The sequence below is a fragment of the Bos taurus genome, chromosome 18 (assembly GCF_002263795.3).
Source record: "Bos taurus isolate L1 Dominette 01449 registration number 42190680 breed Hereford chromosome 18, ARS-UCD2.0, whole genome shotgun sequence".
Classification (NCBI taxonomy): domain Eukaryota; kingdom Metazoa; phylum Chordata; class Mammalia; order Artiodactyla; family Bovidae; genus Bos; species Bos taurus.
Window position 1 is genome coordinate 9,348,012 of NC_037345.1, and position 21,375 is coordinate 9,369,386.

At 43.6% G+C, this 21,375-nt stretch overlaps 1 protein-coding gene across 2 annotated transcripts in view; it reads left to right on the top strand.

Moving 5' to 3' along the window:
* CDH13 (cadherin 13) overlaps positions 1 to 21,375 on the top strand; it is a 1,016,104-nt gene that overhangs the window by 209,884 nt on the left and 784,845 nt on the right. For both annotated transcript variants that reach the window (NM_001035277.2, XM_059876634.1), the window contains exon 2: positions 3,247 to 3,358. In NM_001035277.2, the coding sequence (NP_001030354.1) occupies positions 3,247 to 3,358 (112 nt within the window). The remainder of the gene's footprint in view (positions 1 to 3,246; positions 3,359 to 21,375) is intronic.

Sequence of the window (21,375 nt, forward strand, 5' to 3'; positions counted from 1 at the left end):
CCCTGGGATTCTCCAGGCAGGAGCACTGGCGTGGGTGCTGTCGCCTTCTCCGGCTTATCCTATGCAGCACTGTTCTAGTTGCTTTATATGCATCATTCATTCCATTGGACCCACAAGGCCATTGTCATCGCACATCTTATTTTTTCATGTTTACCTACATGAGAAAACTGAGGCCAGAGTGATGGGAAAAATGCCAAGTGGCACAGTCAGTAAAGGGCAAAGCCAAGAATGAACCAAGTCAAATGACTCTGGAATTCATGCTTTTAACAACTGTGTTACGGGGCTTCTCTCTAAGCTCCAGGACAACATCTAGCCAAGTGCTAACTGAATCCCAGGAGTTTAACAATTGTTTGGGAGCAAGTGAATGGATGGACACAAGGAGGAGGAAGTGAGTGAATTATTTGGTTCTAAGCCTGCTAAGTCACTCTTGCCCAGGAGAGTGCTGTGTGTTCATATTGCCAAGCACTTAACCTGAAGCTTGACTGCTGGATGGAGTGATCCAAGAATCTGCAAAAACAAAACTGAGCCTCTGAGAGTTCTCGCACCACTCCCACCCTCCCTGAGGGCCTGCAGTTGGAAAGGGCTTATTTTCCCTTTGTGGTTCCAGAGGAATCCTGAATAGAATCTGCCAAGAAGCCAGGACAGAGACTGAGCCACAGACAGATAAAACACCAGGAATGCCACTCACCTGCACTTTCAGTCAGTCCTGGATGCTTAGCTCAGCATCTCTGGAGAAATGTCATCTACCTTAGCTTCTCTGGGATGACTGGTTTCCTGGTCTGAGATTTGAGGGAAGAATTAGCTGATTAAAAGGTTAATATATAATTGTAGGCACACGGTGCCTGGGGAAGACCCTCGACCATTTGATGTTTAACTGAATTAACGTTCGCCAGTTATAGATTTTCTGCTTGTAAAATTGCCAGCAAATGATTCTGAGTCCTGAATCTGCATTTTCTGTGTACACCACTTGGGATGTCAGTGTTACAATTGTCTCAGAAGCAACCTACCCAGACCCTGCTCTCAAGGCAATGGAAAGATTTACACGCAGAAGTGCTCAGATATGGGACTACAGCATCCTTCCCCCTTTGATTTTTAGAAGGGTGATGTCGGTCAGGGTGGTCACTCTCCCATTTCAATTCCTCTGATGTTTCTCAGGCCAGCCACACTGTGAACCCTGGGAGATTGATTCTTGCTCTCGTTCGTTGGGTTCAGTGCATTTCAGAGAGCTGATATTTAGAGAGAGGCCCTGGTTCTACAGCTTCCAACCTTTCGCATACTCCTTTGAGTTCGCTGGTGGGGACAATAATGAGTTTTCAACAGCCTGTATACAGTGGTTAAGAGTTTCCATCGTGGTATCAAAGTTTAGTTTTCCAAGAAGCAGACACTGAGTCAAAGACTTGAGTGCAAGCAGTCTTATTTGGAGGGTGACGTCAGAAAAATAGCAACAAGGGATGAGAAAATGAGCCAAGGAGAAGACATCTGATGTATAATGAGCTATCAAGCCAGATACCACCACGGACAATTGGCGCTCAGGTCCAAGTGGGAGACAGAACGGTTGCCTCTCAACTCTCTCACCTGAGGGTGAACACGCAGCAGTTCTCACGGTTGTGGTGATGGTTTGGGGATGTGAGTTTCTAAACACTGCCTGCTGGCACCAGACTCAGATAAAGCAGCATCCCACAGGTTTCAGAGAAATATCCCAGACAAAGGCTTGCCTGAAGGGTGGGAGCAGAGCTCTGTCAAAATCAGAGGACACTTAAACCTGGATTCAGATCCTGGCTCCACCTAGCCTAGCTGTGTGATTTGAAGCAACTGTTAACCTCTAGAATGTTGGGGGGCTTCCCTGGTGGCTCAGATGGTAAAGAACCCTCCTGCAGAGCAGGAGTTCAGTTCAGTTCAGTCGCTCAGTTATGTCCGACTCTTTGCAACCCCATGAATCACAGCATGCCAGGCCTCCCTGTCCATCACCAACTCCCGGAGTTCACCCAGACTCACGTCCATTGAGTCAGTGATGCCATCCAGCCATCTCATCCTCTGTCGTCCCCTTCTCCTCTTGCCCCCAATCCCTCCCAGCATCAGAGTCTTTTCCACTGAGTCAGCTCTTCACATGAGGTGGCCAAAGTAACCCGGGTTCAATCCCTGGATTGGGTAGATCCCCTAGAGAGGAGAATGGCTACCTACTTGTATTCTTGCCTGGAGAATTCCATGGACAGAGGGGCTTGGTGTGCTACAGTCCACGGGGTTGCAGAGTCGGACATGACTGAGTGCACACACACAGAATGTCGGGCCCCTTGTCGGTTAAGTGTGTTTTATTACATGCTAAGTACATCACAGTGCTGCTGTGGAGACGAGTTGTCACTTAACTTTTATGTTTCAAGTCATATAACCTGAATTTTTGACTTCTGCGTGAAATACCCTAAGAATTTGCAAAGACGAAGCTGAGACTTCAGAAGCAATGATAACATTTTAGTTGCCTAATAGTGAAACTTACCTGTGGCGGATTCATTTTGGTATTTGGCAAAACTAATACAATTTGTAAAGTTTAAAAATAAAATAAAATTAAAAAAAAAAGGGGGTGAAATTAATTTTAATAGTGACTCTATTTAGTCCAATCTGTAAAATAGCATATTAGCATGTAATCTATATACAAATCATTAATTATACATTTTACTTTATTTTTGTTCTCGGCATTTAGTCTTCAAAATTCCACCTGTACTTTCCACTGACACTTTCAGCATGGCTACGTTCCAGGTGCTCAGAATCCATGGGCGGCTCGTGGCCACCATGTTGCACTGGGAAGTTCGAGGGCCCTTGAGTTCTTGTTAGAAGTAACTTCCAGTGGAATAGTTCTGCTTTCCTCCTCTTCATCGGTGACAAGGATCCTTTGCATCTATGAAAGTGAAGTTGGTTTTCGCTCAGGCATCATACGAAATTGACAGTTTCTGTAATGAAATTTCACACATGGAAAACCATGGTGAGATTCTAAGCAGGTGTAAAAATCTGACGAAGTTATTTCTTTAACTGCAACTTAATGGAAACTGCAGCAGCTGTTCCCATTTGCGTGTTTTCCAAGTCTCATTGCCAAAATGAATGGTTGGCAGCCATAGGAGAAGTATCAACTTACCTCTTCATTTGAGAAATGAAATTAAAACCTCAGCTCATTTCTAAAAGTCACAGATTTGGTAAAAAGTTAGCAGGGCAAACATATAAGCTGCGTTAAAATATTGATGGCTTTGGTTTTCTCAGGTGCTGCTGCTAACATCTGCAGAAGATTTGGACTGCACTCCTGGATTTCAGCAGAAAGTGTTCCATATCGATCAGCCAGCTGAATTCATTGAGGACCAGGCGATTTTAAACTGTAAGCGACGTCACTCGATGGTGATTTTGGTCTATTCACTGATGTTTAAGAATGTCCCTCAGTATACAGTATTCCCTAAGCTAAGAGTTTTCTGATCATTTTTATTATGTCACTGTTTGACCCAGGGTGGAAAGTCTTGAATTAGGGCTTTGTCAGCTTAGAGGTGAATCGAGTGGTGTGTGTCTCTTTGTCACATTTGATCACCAGTGAGCATTTCCTGACTGCTCCCAGGAAAGGGGACCATTAGCCCCCACCATGAGTATTGACCTATGCGAAGGAAGTGAAACGGAATGCCCCGTTTTCTTTGGGAAGATCCTGAGAACAGACCATTGCCTTCCTGTGGATTGCTGTTCTACCTGGATTTCTCATACGTAGCACTGGATAAAAATAACATCCAGAGCAGAAGGTTAGCTTCTAGGAATTTTTAGGCATGGGAATTTAAACTCTTAAGACTAATAAGATGGTTTTCTGAAAGATTCAAAACCTCTACTGGCTATTTTGTGGATTAAGCTCAAATCCCCCCAAATTCCAATTGATTTCCTTAAAATATGCTACCCTCAGATCTGTGGTTATAATATCTTCCTCTTTTTAATGCCAACATTATATTGTTTTATCTTTACGAGGGCATGGAGTGCATTGCTAGATGCAAAACAAGCATGGTTTTGTTTTAGCACAATGAATTTAAAATTGATGGTAGACAAATAACCATTTAATTGCAGGCTCTTGAGCACCATTCTTTAACATTTGGGAGTGAAGGATATAAAAACGGTGGTTTAGTTTGGTCAGATGCCCTGTGACCCTTTAGGGAAGATAACTGTACACACTTGCCCTGTGGCCCCAGGTTTGCCTTCCAGGCTGACTGTGTTCCTTCACTCCTGCGCTGTGTGGCGAGCGTGTTTAAACGAAAGGGACAGAACGTTCAGCCGGCTCAACTGGACTGTTCTGTGAGGCTGGAACACGTTTTAAGGGTTGAAAGGAACACGGTAATGAAGATGCAGTGTTGAGGATCAAGGGAGCCCTGCACGGTGAAGCCCATGTGTGTCTTGATGCAATTACGCCAGTGAAATCATTTTAGTAATTATGGTCTATAATGACGAGGTGCAGGACCGGCACAGTGAGTGAATTCCAACATGTGGTTTCATTGTTAATCTGATCCCTGATGTACTCCTGGGTCGGGCCATCAGGAACTCTCCTTTGTCTTTTGATTCTTCTATTTATCAGAATCAATATATTTTAAATGGAACTTGGCTTCCAAGAACCATTTTTTCTGGCTCTTCTCTCCTCTCGTCTGCTTCATCTCCCTCTCTTCTCTCTCTCTCCTTTCTCTTTTTTTTCCAAGTGATCATCCCAAATGGCATCTATATTAACATGTGTGGAAATGTGAAGCCACCCTGAGTATGGGAATTAATAGAGTTGGTATGCAAAGCAGGCCCATAAATGTGATTGCTTCTGTAATCTTCACGACACCAAACAGCTTTTAATTTACCTCTGAGAAGCTGGAAACAATCATACTTTGGGGGATCTTTTTAATTTAAACTAGACCATCCTGTACATTCCAATATTACAGTTTTGTGTGTGTCTGTGTAGGTTTTTTTTATTTTTTTTAATCCTCTAGGTAATTTAGTGGGTTATGGTTGTTGATTCTATGTAAGCTAGTAAAAGTGAAACGGAACTGGGTTGATTATCAATGACAGCACATTCAGTAAAAGTCGGTGATTTGAGGATATTTAAAAATTTATATGTGATTTTGTAAGTGAATTGTTGGATCAGCAAAATTTGACCAGCCCCCTCCCCTGTCAATGAAACTGTGGGCCTATATGTATTACTAGGGGAGAAAATGGACAAACAGATGTGGGCTGCTACTTTTCAGTCTATCTCAAAACAGTGAGCATAGGTTGTCATAGATACTGTGAATAAAGTTAATTGTGCCTAAATAAAGAAGAAAGTTTCCACGGAGCTGAAAATGCCTACTGACTACTGTTCGGGAAAATCTGGATTTCCAGAAGTAATAACAATGTATTTTTCTCTGTTCAACATGCAGGAGGAAATAAAAAGTCCAAAACTTTGAACAGACCTTTTCCCCAAGCAACCAACATTTTACATCTCCGTCCTTCCCTTCTGATTCTTAGTTCCTTCATGCATTTCTCTGTGGTCCAACGAAGACCTTTTCTCTTTCTGAAAAATGTGATTAGCCAAAAAGCCAGTGAGTGGTGCATTCTCTCAGAATGAAGACCATATGGTCACAAGGCTAACATCTGGAGGAAAACTGGGAAGAATCAAACAGAATCAGTGGTTTAAGCATACTTAGATGTGTGAGGTCACTGCCAAGATCCTGGAAATGGTTAGGGATCATTCAGTAACGTGTAAACATAAGCTGATGATCTAGGTAAAAATAGAGGTTACAAGAAACCAGGTTAGTAACATGACCTTGAACTCCTCCTATGACACTGACACTTCCAATTTTTATTTTTGTCTCTGTAATATTTTACAAGAGCTTTGGCTTCCAATCATCATGAACTTTTGTCTTGCAGGAAGTATAAAATACAACATAATCAATCAATTGATGTCCACACTTTTCACCACTCTATAAACTTGTCTGAAAGTGTTGTGTCTTTGCCTGGCAGTCATAGAATATCTGCTCACACCCCAGACTTAGATTCAACCAATTCTGTGTTCAGCGTTCAGCACCTTCCAGTAAATGTTTATTCTGTCCACGACTTCCTGCTGTCTGTGTTCAGACAGTAATATTTCCTTTTATCTTTTTTCATCTTTCTTCTCAATTCTCAATGACTTATCTTTTTCTGTTTTAACTGTTACTAATGGTCATCTCCGCTCCTTTTATTTCCATAATATTTTATTCACCGCTCACTCCGATACGTCTTTCCTTCAGTTGTTCTAAAGCCTTTTATTTTCCTCACATCCAAATAACTCTTTATTCTGCTCTCCTTTCCAGTAACTAGACTTGCTTTCGTCTTTAAAGGGCCATTTTTCAACAAGCTTCTAGGATCAAAACGTGGCATCCCACTACTTCTTCTAATGTAACCAAGGGAGCTTTATCACTGTATCTTTCACAGTGTGATGCAAAGCCCCCAACTTAGCAGCACTTGGCTTCATCCAGGCTTGAAAGGTGAGCTGGGAAGATGTGGTGATTCTCATTTTCTGTGAGAAGTACAAGAAGAAAGGGGAAGACAGTTTAAAAGGCAGAAACTCAGAAAGGAGACATCCGCTCATGATCTTTGGACTCAGGAAGGGCTCTGTCCGAGGTCTGCAGGTTGCAGGCGGTCCTTAGAGGCCTCCAAGACCCAGAATTATCTTAAACTGGTTGATGAGGTTGCTTCTCCTGCAATGTGAAAATCATGCGATTCTGGTAGCCACTATCTTGGTACCACGAGATTTGGGTAGTAACCCCGGTTACAGTCTCCCAGGCTCCAGAAGAAGAGTTGGCCTGGAAAACTGACCAGCCAACCAGCGGATGTGGACCAAGACCAAGCGATAAGGCCCTGACTATCTTGTGTCCTGAAAAAATTACAGAACGAAACACTCTGTCCTGCTCTAATCAGCTCAGACAGACCTTCCTGGCACCAGGGAGGGATCTGTTTGCTAGGGGAACCATAGCTGGCCTCTCTCTGGGTAACTCTCCTTTATGGAGCTGCCTTCCATGCAGGAACTCGAGGACGCAAGCTGCTTCCTACTTGGTCCTGCCATATTTGGCCAAGTCATCAAGCTGGCAGAGAGGGGGACAAGGAGAAGGGTGGAGAAGGCACCACGGATGTTTAGCCACTGGAGCTCAAAAGGGACATGTATTGTTTCTGTTCACACTCTTGGCCAGACCTAATCACAGAGCCAAGCTAACTGCAAGAGAGGCTGGACAGCACAGAGGAACTCAGTGCAGGCGTGAGCTCACCATCTCTACACAGATCCTAACACAGCCAAGTGACCCCAGCCAAAAAGAGACTCCTGAAAGAGACGAAAGGAGACCACAAAGGAGGCCGCTGTTTCTGACTAACTCGGGTCAACATGGGGATGAGACAAAGACGGTCATTCAAACAGGACAGGAGGTCATGGCCCTGGGACTACCTCCTGCTTTTCTCGTCTGCTTCCCACTGAGCAGAACAGCTTCTTCACTGCCCCCTCTTAGAAACACCCAGGCAGGGCCCTTCTGATAGTTCTAGTAAGGATGGGCCCTGATTGCATTCTTCTGATGATTATAGTACTGAGGCTAAGGTCATACAGTTTAAAACTCACGTCAAGTAGAATTCAAACAAATGACATAGTCCCATGTTAGCTGCATGACAATGAGTGAGTGATCCAAATCCTGCAAGTCTGAATTATTTCATCTAAGAAGGATAACCACAGTCTTTAACTCGAGTTGATGCAATGATTGATGGAAAGATGCTTAGAACATAGTTGTGAGTAAATGGAAGCTGGTAGTATTATTACTATTATTCTTGCCATTGCTGTTATTATTATTGTTGTTGTTAGCATTATTATTATACATAGATCTTAGATAGGTTTGGTATCCTTATAATGGCCATCTAAACCCGAATTTAGCAGACAAATCACGGCCATTAAAATCTGAAGAGATTACAAAAGAATCTGAAGCAATGATTCTAGGATTTGAATTTCATGGACCAGCAGAATTTTTTTAAAATCTTGGATGGATAAGAGTGTATTTTACAACATTTTTCTTAGTCTGAATATGAAAAAAAAAAGAAGAAGAAAAAGCAGGCTAATGAGTGAGATAAAGTGAGAATACCTCCGTTAACTTTGCCCAGATTTTTAAAATGTCATTTTTATCAAAAAACAAACAAGAGGAGTTAGGACCAATTACAGAAGAGAAGTCAGTCTTTTGAGTAAATTTGTATTGTAAAAAATGTGCCAAATATTTTTGTTTACCTCATTCTGTGGGAAACCACTGATTTAAGGTATTAGAGAGTTTCCACAAAATGTAACAAGTGTGCCCACATTAGGGGCAGATGTTGGGAAATTTAAAAGGCTCCCCTAGAGTTGACCAGTGCAGCATCTATGACGTTCATAGGTGATATTTACTGCATGTTTTCTAAGTGTGGAGTGCCACCCGGAACCTCAGAACAGACCTTAAGGGAAAAATACACTCGTGTGCCCATTTTACAGGTGAGGATACTGAGGCTGGGCTAGGCGAGGCCATTTATCCATGGTTGTATTGTTGCTTGTAATTGGTGGCATTAAATTTTGAATCCAGGGTTCCTGTGCTCTGGCTCTTATCCAGAGTTCCATGGTTTTGTGGTCTTGCAGCTTTTGCTGATGTTGGCAATGACCCATCAGGGAAATTTGCCGCTTAATTTTCCCATCTATTTTTGTCAATCTGGATGAAATAGAAAGTTTCTACTGCATTATGTTTTTTCTGTTCATAGACAAGTTCATTCTTCCTCTGTAATATGGAAAAAAGTATCTACTGCTAAGTCACTTCAGTCGTGTCCGACTCTGTGCGACCCCATAGATGGCAGCCCACCAGGCTCCCCCGTCCCTGGGATTCTCCAGGCAAGAACACTGGAGTGGGTTGCCATTTCCTTCTCCGATGCAGGAAAGTGAAAAGTGAAAGGGAAGTCGCTCAGACATGTCCGACTCTTTGCGACCCCATGGACTGTAGCCTACCAGGCTCCTCCATCCATGGGATTTTCCAGGCAAGAGTGCTGGAGTGGGGTACCATTGCTTTCTCCCCCCAAAAGTATCTATTTTGCTTATTTTGAATGGGCCCAGTGCCGGATTGCCCATGACCCTATACTCCTGGCTTTTGGCCTTTCTCCTGTGCTCCTTTCACCAAAATGTTTCTTGGTCATGCCACCTTGACACTGACCTTGGTTGGTAGCCAGGTCACCCACGGAATCCATGGTGTCCCATTAATCATATTTGTGCTTAACACACTTGAGTCATGCCTTTTGAGGGTGTTTTTAATTGACTATAAATCACACAGGGAACTTGAAAAATGAAGGCAATTAATGAAAAAGCAATGTGAGAGGTGTTTTGCATCCTAACGCAGGAAATACATCGCCAATGAATTAAATGTCAAAACAAAGGCCCTTTTGACCCTGCTAAAAAGGTTTCATTTGAGTGGTAGTAGATGGATGAACTTTCCAACCTTGCAGGTGGAGGAATTCCTGTTTCTTGAGTTCAAGCTGACTTGGGATTTTTGTCTGTGTATATCCTCTATCCTTGAGAACTTCCTAAGTTCTTTGGGTTTTCAGTTTTAGTGATTTAAAAAATGGAAAAGAAACCAATGATAATTTCCTTTCCATTTTCTGATTGTCCTCTGCACTACTAACTTGCATCTTCTTTCAGGTTGGGAGACTGATTAACTGATTAGTGAAATTATTTAACATGACCCGTACCACAGTCTACATAGATCTGAATAGGTTGCAGTTACAAGTGGTATATTTGTTTTAAACTGTCATGATATACCAAGGAAAATTATTCTGGTGTCACTTAATTCACTCCATCATCATGAAGGTGATTATACTTTGGGTCTGAATGTGGACTCCTGTTTACACTCATGACTTTATACTATATGTAAACAGAATCCTATAGAAAGGATTTTTTAATAAAAAGGATTTAAAAATAAAAATATTTTTACAGGTTTGCTCCCCACCCACCACCACCAACATAACTGTGACAGTCGACTAATCAGTTAATTAATATTTATTATGATCCTCATAAATGCATTATATTAACTGCCTCATTTCATAAATGTAAAGTGATATAAAATAATTGCAGAGTGAAAAGAACACATATACACACCAGAGGGGGATATGGTAAAATGCTTAGAGATCCTCCATGAGACTAGGGTCCTAAGTTGTACTTTGCAGATTGGGAAACATACGAGGTAACAGGCTAAGTGGGCCTTAGGAGAAGAGGAATGTGGATATGGGCAGAGCTCTCTTGGCATAAACTTTCTTATCAGTGGAATGAAAGGAATAAATAGACCAGAGGAATCACATTGTCAGCTCATGGACTAAATTTGTCCCACAGGTATGTCCTGCTTGTCCTGTTTGGCAGCTCAGTGTAGGAGTCTGAAGTGTTTAATGAAAGGAATTTGTTGTCAACATTGAGAATTTCATTTTTAAAAATTCATAACTTCTGGGAAGTACTGGGCCTCCAGAATATAGACCCCAGAGGCAAATGAATCACAGTGGTAGCAGCCTCTGTAGGTTGTTCTGAGGATTAAATGCTCAGGTCTGTAAAGGCCTCTGAAAACTCTGCTGGAAGTAGGATAGCAATAACAGTAGCTGAGGCCTTCCTGGTGGTTCTCCAGTCTCCACTGTCTTCCTGTCACTAATCAGCTTCCTCCTTTATTCCACCTGCCCCTTGTAGGTATCTACATTTACCTCCACGAAGTCACCCTTGTTCCTGAGACAGGTGTGCGGGTCAAATGATATGCTCCAAAGACCAAACGCACGTGTTGTTTGTATCACACCATTGCTGTCACTGACAGTAGCTCTTACTGGTGGTTAGGGAAGCAGAGGACACTCTTGAGAGATGCAAGGGCAGGGAACGGCTGGCATTGACTGAGACTTTGAAATCTGCCTTCAGTGTTTCGAATCATCAATACAGGGACTAGGTGAAAAGGGGAGCCATGTGATCAGTGTGGCTGGCTTTCTGGAAGTTCAGAATAGGACACGGATAAGAGAGAACTGCTGGGGAGGCTCAGGCTTACAAGGAGCCATTTCAGAAGATCTGAGATGGGATGGATGGGAGGTATGTGGAAGGAGAGCTGGTCGGTGGAGAAGGCAGGATGATTAAGAAGTAGCAAAGTATGAAACAAGGGTGAGAGCACATCTAGAAGACAAGTTTTCTAAAAGAGTGCAGAATCCCTGAGTCTGTTCCAGCTCAAACTCTAACTGGTATGACCCTTTTCCTCTCTGGACCCCTGTTTCCCCATTTGTATAATGAGCATCTATTAGGGTTATTTTCATTGAATTCTAAAGTTGATTGGATTCGACTCCGACTGGCTTTAGGAAAACGACAAAATAATCAACTCACATAATTGAACATCTCAAGGTCTGGTCTGGCTTCAGGAACACCTGGATCTAGATGCTGTAATGATATCATCAATATCACCATTCTTCAGCTCTGCTTTATATAGTGTTGGTACCCCTCAGTGTCAGAGGGGTTTCCTCCAGGATGGCCACCAGAAGTTCCAGTCATTCATTCTTCTAGCTTAACAACCCAGAGCATCTCTTTTTCCAAGTGTCCCAGCAAACACTCCATGGCTAACTCTCTGGGTCCAGCCTGGGTCACATGTCTATCCCTGAACCAATCAAGGCATCCAGGAAGATTTGGGCTGGCAAAAGCAGGAGAGTTCACTGTGAGAGTGTTCTTTTTGTCATCATTCATTCGCCCAGCCGTGCCCGACTCTTTGTGACCCCATGGACTGCAGCATGCCAGGCCTCCCTGTCCCTCACCATCTCCCGGAGTTTGCCCAAGTTCATGTTCATTTCATTGGTGATACGGTCCAGCAATCTCATTCTCTGACGCCCTCTTTTCTTTCTGCCCTCAGTCTTTCCCAGCATCAGAGCTTTTCCAATGAGTCATCTGTTCACATCAGATGGCCAAAATAATGGAGCTTTAGCTTTAGCATCACTCCTTCCAGTGAATATTCAGGCTTAATCTCCCTTAAGATTGACTGGTTGACCTCCTTACTGTTCAAGGGACTTTCAGGAGTCTTCTCCAGCACCACAGTTCAAAAGCATCAATTCTTTGGCATTCTTTCTGCCTTTTTTATGGTCCAGTTCTCACAACTGTATGTGACCACTGGGCAGACCATAGCCTTAAGTATATGGACTTTTGTCAACAGAGTATTGTCTCTACTTTTCAGCAGTGTCTAGGTTTGTTATAGCTTTCCTGTGAAGAAGTGATCGTCTTCAGATTTCATGGCTGCAGTCACCGTCTGCAGTGATTTTGGAGCCCAAGAAGAGGAAATCTGTCACTACTTCCACATTTTCCCCTTCTATTTGCTATGTAGTAGCAAGTAGTAAAGGGATCAGATACCATGATCTTAGTTTTTTAATATTTAATCTTAAGCTGGCCCTTTCGCTCTCCTCCTTCACCCTCATCAAGAGGTTCTTTAGTTCTTCTTTACTTTCTGCCATTAGAATGCTATCATCCGCATTTCTGAGGTTGTTGATTTTTCTCCTGCCTATCTTGATTCCAGCTTTGGGCTTCCCAGGTGGCTCATTAGGTTAAAAAATCCACCTGCAATATAGGAGACGTAGGAGACACCAGTTTAATTCCTGGGTCAGGAAGATCCCCTGGAGGAGGGCATGGCAACCCACTCCAGTATTTTTGCCTGGAGAATATCATGGACAGAGGAGCCTGGTGGGCTACAGTCCATAGGGTAGCAAAGAGTTGGACATGACTCTCTATTTCTGCTTTATTGACTATGCCAAAGCCTTTGACTGTGTGGATCACAATAAAATGTGGAAAATTCTGAAAGAGATGGGAATACCAGAACACCTGATCTGCCTCTTGAGAAATGTGTATGCAGGTCAGGAAGCAACAGTTAGAACTGGACATGGAACAACAGACTGGTTCCAAATAGGAAAAGGAGTTCGTCAAGGCTGTATATTGTCACCCTGTTTATTTAACTTCTATGCAGAGTACATCATAAGAAACGCTGGACTGGAAGAAACACAAGCTGGAACCAAGATTGCCGGGAGAAATATCAAGAACCTCAGATATGCAGATGACACCACCCTTATGGCAGAAAGTGAAGAGGAACTCAAAAGCCTCTTGATGAAAGTGAAAGTGGAGAGTGAAAAAGTTGGCTTAAAGCTCAACATTCAGAAAACAAAGATCATGGCATCTGGTCCCATCACTTCATGGGAAATAGATGGGGAAACAGTGGAAACAGTGTCAGACTTTATTTTTCTGGGCTCCAAAATCACTGCAGATGGTGACTGCAGCCATGAAATTAAAAGACGCTTCCTCCTTGGAAGGAAAGTTATGATCAACCTAGATAGCATATTCAAAAGCAGAGACATTACTTTGCCAACAAAGGTCCATCTAGTCAAGGCTATGGTTTTTCCTGTGGTCATGTATGGATGTGACAGTTGGACTGTGAAGAAGGCTGAGCACCAAAGAATTGATGCTTTTGAACTCTGATGTTGGAGAAGACTCTTGAGAGTCCCTTGGACTGCAAGGAGATCCAACCAGTCCATTCTGAAGGAGATCCGCCCTGGGATTTCTTTGGAAGGAATGATGCTAAAGCTGAAACTCCAGTCCTTTGGCCACCTCATGCGAAGAGTTGACTCATTGGAAAAGACTCTGATGCTGGGAGGGATTGGGGGCAGGAGGAGAAGGGGACAACAGAGGATGAGATGGCTGGATGGCATCACTGACTCGATGGACGTGAGTCTGGGTGAACTCCGGGAGTTGGTGATGGACAGGGAGGCCTGGAGTGCTGCGATTCATGGGGTCGCAAAGAGTCGGACACGACTGAGCGACTGATCTGATCTGATCTGATCTGAAGTGACTGGGGGTGTTCTACTCTATTGCTAAGGTCCCTTTCAGGACTGACATTCTATGACTGCAGGCTATGCTTCCCGCATGAGAATTTTTAGAACCTAGCACACGCGCACATTGGAAATGTCTCTTAGGGGGCAGGGATGAGGACAGTTATCATGCCAGGTTTCTCACTGGTGATGCTGGTGAGCAGATTGCTTAATTAAGACTGTCAAATTCTAAGTACTGCCATATGGCTTCACTCTTCAACCTGTTGAGTGTCTTCATTCACATGGTTCTGGAGCTGGTATAAATCTCTTTTATTTCTGTTTTTCTTCAAGGGGTTAAGAATATAGGAACATGCAGGTGTTACAGGAACATCTCCTAATTTAAGGTGTTAGAACCACATGAATTGAGCTGCTTAATGAGTACGACATCAAAACATAATTTGGACAAGATTAAGCATGTCTTTAAATAGTGTGAGAAGGCAGAAGATCTTATTATCCTATAACAGGTCAAATCCACACATATTCTAAAAATTGTGATGCCTTCTGTCTGTCCTTTTAATCTTAATTTTCATGGAAATTTTTGTTGGCTTGAAAGCAAAAGGGCAAGAGGTGGAAACACTTGCCAGTCAGAATATCCCCAGGCACTTTTTGTATTTGACAGAATTTGCATTCTCTTTTTGGAGGCAGAAATAGGGGATAGGATAGGAAATGACATACATGCAGTCCCATTTGTTTGGCCAATTATTTAAGAATTATAGTGTGGTCACATCCCTTATGCCAGACCCTCTACTAGGTACAAGGGGTAGAACTTTGAACCAGAATTTTAGAAAAGATGCCTTTTATATTAGAGCTTTCATTTTTATAGAATGAGAGAGACAGCCGTGATAGAAATGAACATCTAAGAAGACAGAAAAATTACACATAAAATGCTGACGATAAATACTATGAAGGAAATAAGACGAGGTTGTGTGATAGAGATTTCTGGATGGATGTGATACAATAGGTAGCTAAAGAAGTTCTCTCTGAGAAGCTGAGACCTAAACCAGCAGAAGGAACCAATCAGTAGACACTGCATTCGTAAACCTTTAGGCAGAAGGATCAGGTAATGTAAAAGCCCTAAGATGAGAACAGGTTTTTAGTTTGAGATACTCTGATCTAGGAAAGGACTTTCCTGATAGCTCAGTTGGTAAAGAATCCACCTTTATTGCAAGAGATCCTGGTTAGATTCCTGGCTCAGGAAAATCTGCTGGGGAAAGGACAGGCTACCCACTCCAGTATTCTTGGGCTTCCCTTGTGGCTCAGCTGGTAAAGAATCCATCTGCAATGCGGGAGACCTGGGTTGAAAGCGGCTATCATTTTATCCATTTCATCAAATCAACCGCCCTATAAGATAGGATTCTAAATCCCATTTTAGCAATGAAGGCATGAAGGTTGATTTAAAGATCCAATATCTCAAAAGAAGTGTCATCAGTGGAAAAGGAGCTCTGACTTTCTGACCCTGCCTGTTCTCTCCACGTGGAAAGCTGTATCCACTTTCCTCTCACAGAAGTGCTCCAGTCCTTTCTGTGGAGAACAGACTGGGGCACCCGTGACCTCGTGGGGCTCTTGGCATGGGCTCCTGAGTCAGTTGACTTGTGTCCATCGCTTGCCACGTGGTGGTGTATCCAGTCACTCAAGCTCTCGGCTCCTCACTTTTCCCATCTGTAGAATGCAAGTACTGTTTCGAGGATTGATGACTCAAGATAACATGTTAGGAGAGTGCCTGTCACTTGGACACTCTATATAAATGTTGTGTGTGTGTGTGTGTGTGTGTGTGTGTGTGTGTGTGTGTGTGTAGTCTCTTAGTCGTGTCCGACTCTTTGCAACTCTATGGACTATAGCCCACCAAGCTACTCTGTCCATGGGATTTTTCAGGCAAGAATACTGAAGTGAGTTGCCATTTCCTACTCCAGAGGATCTTCCTGACCCAGAGATGGAACCTGCATCTCCTGTGTCTCCTGCCTTGCAGGCATATTCTTTATCTGCAGCCATCTGGGTTGATTTTATCACTTGAAAAAATAAAGCAAAGGAGGGGAGTTCTGCAGAATGATGCTGTTGGAATGGGCAGTGCCAGTGTTTACTGAAGGCAGCCCAGGGGACTTGCAACCCTCACCGTAACGCCTCTGAAATAGGACATGTGTTCTCCCTACTTCCTCTAAGTCTCCACACCGCCACCTCCCAATGCACCCACCCTCTGCTTCCTCATGTTTGAATCTCTTTGGGTTACAGATTAAAAGGATGTTCCCTGAAAAGTATTTGAGAAGTGATTCTTCCAAACCTTAGATCCAGATGTGTTTTGGAATTTAGAAAAAGCTAGTAAAGTCTCAGATCAGATCAGTCGCTCAGTCCTGTCTGACTCTTTGTGACCCCATGAATCACAGCACACCAGGCCTCCCTGTCCATCACCAACTCCCAGAGTTCACTCAGACTCACGTCCATCGAGTCAGTGATGCCATCCAGCCATCTCATCCTCTGTTGTCCCCTTCTCCTCCTGCCCCCAATCCCTCCCAGCATCAGAGTCTTTTCCAATGAGTCAACTCTTCGCATGAGGTGGCCAAAGGACTGGAGTTTCAGCTTTAGCATCATTCCTTCCAAAGAAATCCCAGGGCGGATCTCCTTCAGAATGGACTGGTTGGATCTCCTTGCAGTCCAAGGGACTCTCAAGAGTCTTCTCCAACACCACAGTTCAAAAGCATCAATTCTTCAGTGCTCAGCCTTCTTCACAGTCCAACTGTCACATCCATACATGACCACTGGAAAAACCACAGCCTTGACTAGACGAACCTTTGTTGGCAAAGTAATGTCTCTGCTTTTGAATATGCTATCTAGGTTGATCATAACTTTCCTTCCAAGGAGGAAGCGTCTTTTAATTTCATGGCTGCAGTCACCATCTGCAGTGATTTTGGAGCCCAGAAAAATAAAGTCTGACACTGTTTCCACTGTTTCCCCATCTATTTCCCATGAAGTGATGGGACCGGATGCCATGATCTTTGTTTTCTGAATGTTGAGCTTTAAGCCAACTTTTTCACTCTCCACTTTCACTTTCATCAAGAGGCTTTTGAGTTCCTCTTCACTTTCTGCCATAAGGGTGGTGTCATCTGCATATCTGAGGTTCTTGATATTTCTCCCGGCAATCTTGATTCCAGCTTGTGTTTCTTCCAGTCCAGCGTTTCTCATGATGTACTCTGCATAGAAGTTAAATAAACAGGGTGACAATATACAGCCTTGACGAACTCCTTTTCCTATCTGTTGTTCCTAACCAGTCTGTTGTTCCATGTCCAGTTCTAACTGTTGCTTCCTGACCTGCATACACATTTCTCAAGAGGCAGATCAGGTGTTCTGGTATTCCCATCTCTTTCAGAATTTTCCACATTTTATTGTGATCCACACAGTCAAAGGCTTTGGCATAGTCAATAAAGCAGAAATAGATGTTTTTCTGGAACTCTCTTGCTTTTTCCATGATCCAGCAGATGTTGGCAATCCAGCGGATCTCTGGTTCCTCTGCCTTTTCTAAAACCAGCTTGAACATCAGGAAGTTCATTGTTCACATATTGCTGAAGCCTGGCTTGGAGAATTTTGAGCATTACTTTACTAGTGTGTGAGATGAGTGCAATTGTGCAGTAGTTTGAGCATTCTTTGACATTGCCTTTCTTTGGGATTGGAATGAAAACTGACCTTTTCCAGTCCTCTGGCCACTGCTGAGTTTTCCAAATTTGCTGGCAATTGAGTGCAGCACTTTCACAGCATCATATTTCAGGATTTGGAATAGCTCAACTGGAATTCCATCACCTCCACTAGCTTTGTTCGTGGTGATGCTTTCTAAGGCCCACTTGACTTCACATTCCAGGATGTCTGGCTCTAGGTGAGTGATCACACCATCGTGATTATCTGGGTCGTGAAGATCTTTTTTGTACAGTTCTTCTGTGTATTCTTGCCATCTCTTCTTAATATCTTCTGCTTCTGTTAGGTCCATACCATTTCTGTCCTTTATCATGCTCATCTTTGCATGAAATGTTCCTTTGGTATCTCTGATTTTCTTGAAGAGATCCCTAGTCTTTCCCATTCTGTTGTTTTCCTCTATTTCTTTGCATTGATCGCTGAAGAAGGCTTTCTTATCTCTCCTTGCTGTTCTTTGGAACTCTGCATTCAGATGCTTATATCTTTCCTTTTCTCCTTTGCTTTTTGCTTCTCTTCTTTTCACAGCTATTTGTAAGGCCTCCCCAGACAGCCATTTTGCTTTTTTGCATTTCTTTTCTATGGGAATGGTCTTGATCCCTGTCTCCTGTACAATGTCACGAACCTCATTCCATAGTTCATCAGGCACTCTATCAGATCTAGGCCCTTAAATCTATTTCTCACTTCCACTGTATAATCATAAGGGATTTGATTTAGGTCATACCTGAATGGTCTAGTGGTTTTCCCGACTATCTTCAATTTAAGTCTGAATTTGGCAATAAGGAGTTCATGGTCTGAGCCACAGTCAGCTCCTGGTCTTGTTTTTGCTGACTGTATAGAGCTTCTCCATCTTTGGCTGCAACGAATATAATCAATCTGATTTCGGTGTTGACCATCTGGTGATGTCCATGTATAGAGTCTTCTCTTGTGTTGTTGGAAGAGGGTGTTTGTTATGACCAGTGCATTTTCTTGGCAAAACTCTATCAGTCTTTGCCCTGCTTCATTCTGTAGTCCAAGGCCAAATTTGCCTGTTACTCCAGGTGTTTCTTGACTCCCTACTTTTGCATTCTAGTCCCCTATAATGAAAAGGACATCTTTTTTAGGTGTTAGTTCTAAAAGGTCTTGTAGGTCTTCATAGAACCGTTCAACTTCAGCTTCTTCAGCGTTACTGGTTGGGCCGTAGACTTGGATTACTGTGATATTGAATGGTTTGCCTTGGAAACGAACAGAGATCATTCTGTCGTTTTTGAGATTGCATCCAAGTACTGCATTTCGGACTCTTTTGTTGACCATGTATATGCTGTATATTACCCACTCCACCAGGGGGTTCTGGGGCAGCCCCCATAATAAGACAGATACATCTGCAGTAGCACATACGGATATCTACCCTAAGCAGGATAACTGAGGATGGCAAATATCACCATGTCTGTTCAGGTTGGGTTTTGCTACCTAATGAGTTACAATGGACACTTTTTACATGCAGAGCATCTTGGATTTCTGAGTTGCAGGCTGCCCTCCTCAGGAGAACATTTTCCTGAACATTTGTAGACCTCAGCTCCGCTGAAACATTCAGCTGGCCTTCCATACCCCAGCTGCTTCTGGGGCAGCAGAGTGTGCTGGGCCAACAGCCACCAGGTCCCGGCCACCTCCACACAAGCCCTCTCCTCCTTGCGAGCAACTTGGTAAATGACGTCTTGGCAGGACACCCCTGAAAAGTGTCCAGCTGCTGCACCAGCTTATTTCATCCCCATCTGAAGCCCCAACAGTTGTCAGCCATCCAGCTTCCTCTTAACTGCGCCAGTCAGCTGATTGCAGAGACCTCCCAGAGGATCTATTTTTAGCTAAAACTGGTCTTAATTTTCATACGTATACATTAAATTCCATGGGGGCAGGGGGGATTCCAAATGAGGAAACATTGATTCTGAATAACATGAAAGAAATAATTAGTGCTTGAAAAACAGTTCAAAATATGAGTCAAAACCTCCAAGGAATATGGTTAGCACTGCATTTTTCAGTGGAAGGAAGTTTGTCGAATTAGAAACAGAAAGAGAGAGGGTGAGTGGGGATAAATCAAGCTAGGAAGGGAATTTGGCATCAAATTCCAGGCGCTGAAGAAGGAAACTGAAATTAGGGGGCAGCCAGGATTGTCAGGTAGATGCCCATGGGGATGTGGCCCAGGCGTCATTCCCATGGTCTGGAGAGGCGTTGAAGGAAGGCGTGGGCTGGTGATCCCTGGTGGCCTGCAGCGGCTTGAAATAAGATTTTGGTTCCCCAGCCACAGCTTGAAGGCAGGCTGCAGTCATGAGACCACTGGAGCACTGGACCACCAGGGCCTGTGACAAGGTCCTGGCCTATCAGCCGTGTAGAAATGAACTTCCACAAGGGGACGGAAAGTAGTGAAAAAAGTAAAGTGCTTACTAGAAGGAAAGAGTGCCTGGCATAGACTCACTTGGGTGGGCTCAGAGAGAGAGTCGTGTGCTCATGTAGTCTGCATCACTGATATGGGGGATTCCCACTGGGCTTCTTCTGATCAGTCATCTTGCTTTGGCCCGGCTTTGAGTCCATATTGGGTTTAACTCAGAGTCCTCCCCAGTGTCCATGTGTATCTCTGAACCAAGATGGATTCTAGTGAAGAGGCCTATGTGTAGGTTGACATCACCTACTATGATGTCGTGAAGGTGAAAGTGAAAGTTAGCTGCTCACTTGTGTCTGACTCTGCAAGTCCATCGACTGTAGCCTACCAGGCTCCTCTGTCCATGGGATTCTCCAGGCAAGGATACAGGAGTGGGTTGCCATTTCCTTCTCCAGGGGATCTTCCCAACCCAGGGATCCAACCTGGGTCTCCTGCACTGCAGGCAGATTCTTTACTGTCCAAGCCAGCAGGGAAACCCTGGTGGTGCCCCCTCCCTTTTTGACCCTTGAGGAGCCATTCTGCGCCTATGTGATCAGGAAGGTCTACTTGACTTTGAGAATGAGAAATAAGCAGTTCCTTTATCTCTTACCTCTTCCGTTATCTCTTATCCTCCCTAAGCTGTTGCATCTCACCCACCTCCCCTCCATTTTTTCTTTTTTGAGGAACTTGCAGTAGCTTCAGCACACAAAAGTTAGCCACCTTTCCATCTCACCTGGGGGCTGGAAAAATCTGAGCCTGCACAACTCCAGCCTTGCCTTTCTTCTTGAAAAGTATTTTCTTTTTTATTCTTTTCCTCTTATTCTTATTTTATTCCTTTTCTTTCTGCTGAGCTGATAGGAAATAAGACAGTGAAATGCTTGGAAACATAGGCACTTGTAAACTACAAAGCTCTGAAAAGGCAGTGAACTTTCTGAGTAAAGCCAAACTTTCTGAGACTCAACACCTTCCAGCCTTGTCTCTGTCCAGCAGCAGCCCCCTGTCTTCTCACCCAGGCTAAACAGGACTTAAGGTGGGTGGGAACCTCTCCAGGAAATCCTGAGTTAGCTCTACCTAAGGCTTACATTTACAGTGCAGAAAGCCCTTTTCCCTCTTGGTAAAGCCAGGCTTCCAAGACTTTTGTTTCACTTAAGTCTTTAGGCTGAATATCAAATCTTTCACTCTCTTTGCATTCCTGATTCAACACCCTAATCTTCCCTAAGGCAACAGATGCCTCTGGCAAAGAGCAGGGAGGTCAAGTAGGAAAATCTGAAAGGAAGAGCAAGCAGGAGCATTTCCATAAAATGGACCCTGGTACCACAGGCGCAAACCCAGGCTGACAGGAAGGCAGGAAGCCGCTCATAAGCACCCAGGAGTTGAGAGCTGAGAGCATGATTGTGGAATCTCTCCTGGTGCGTTGGGCTTCGGAC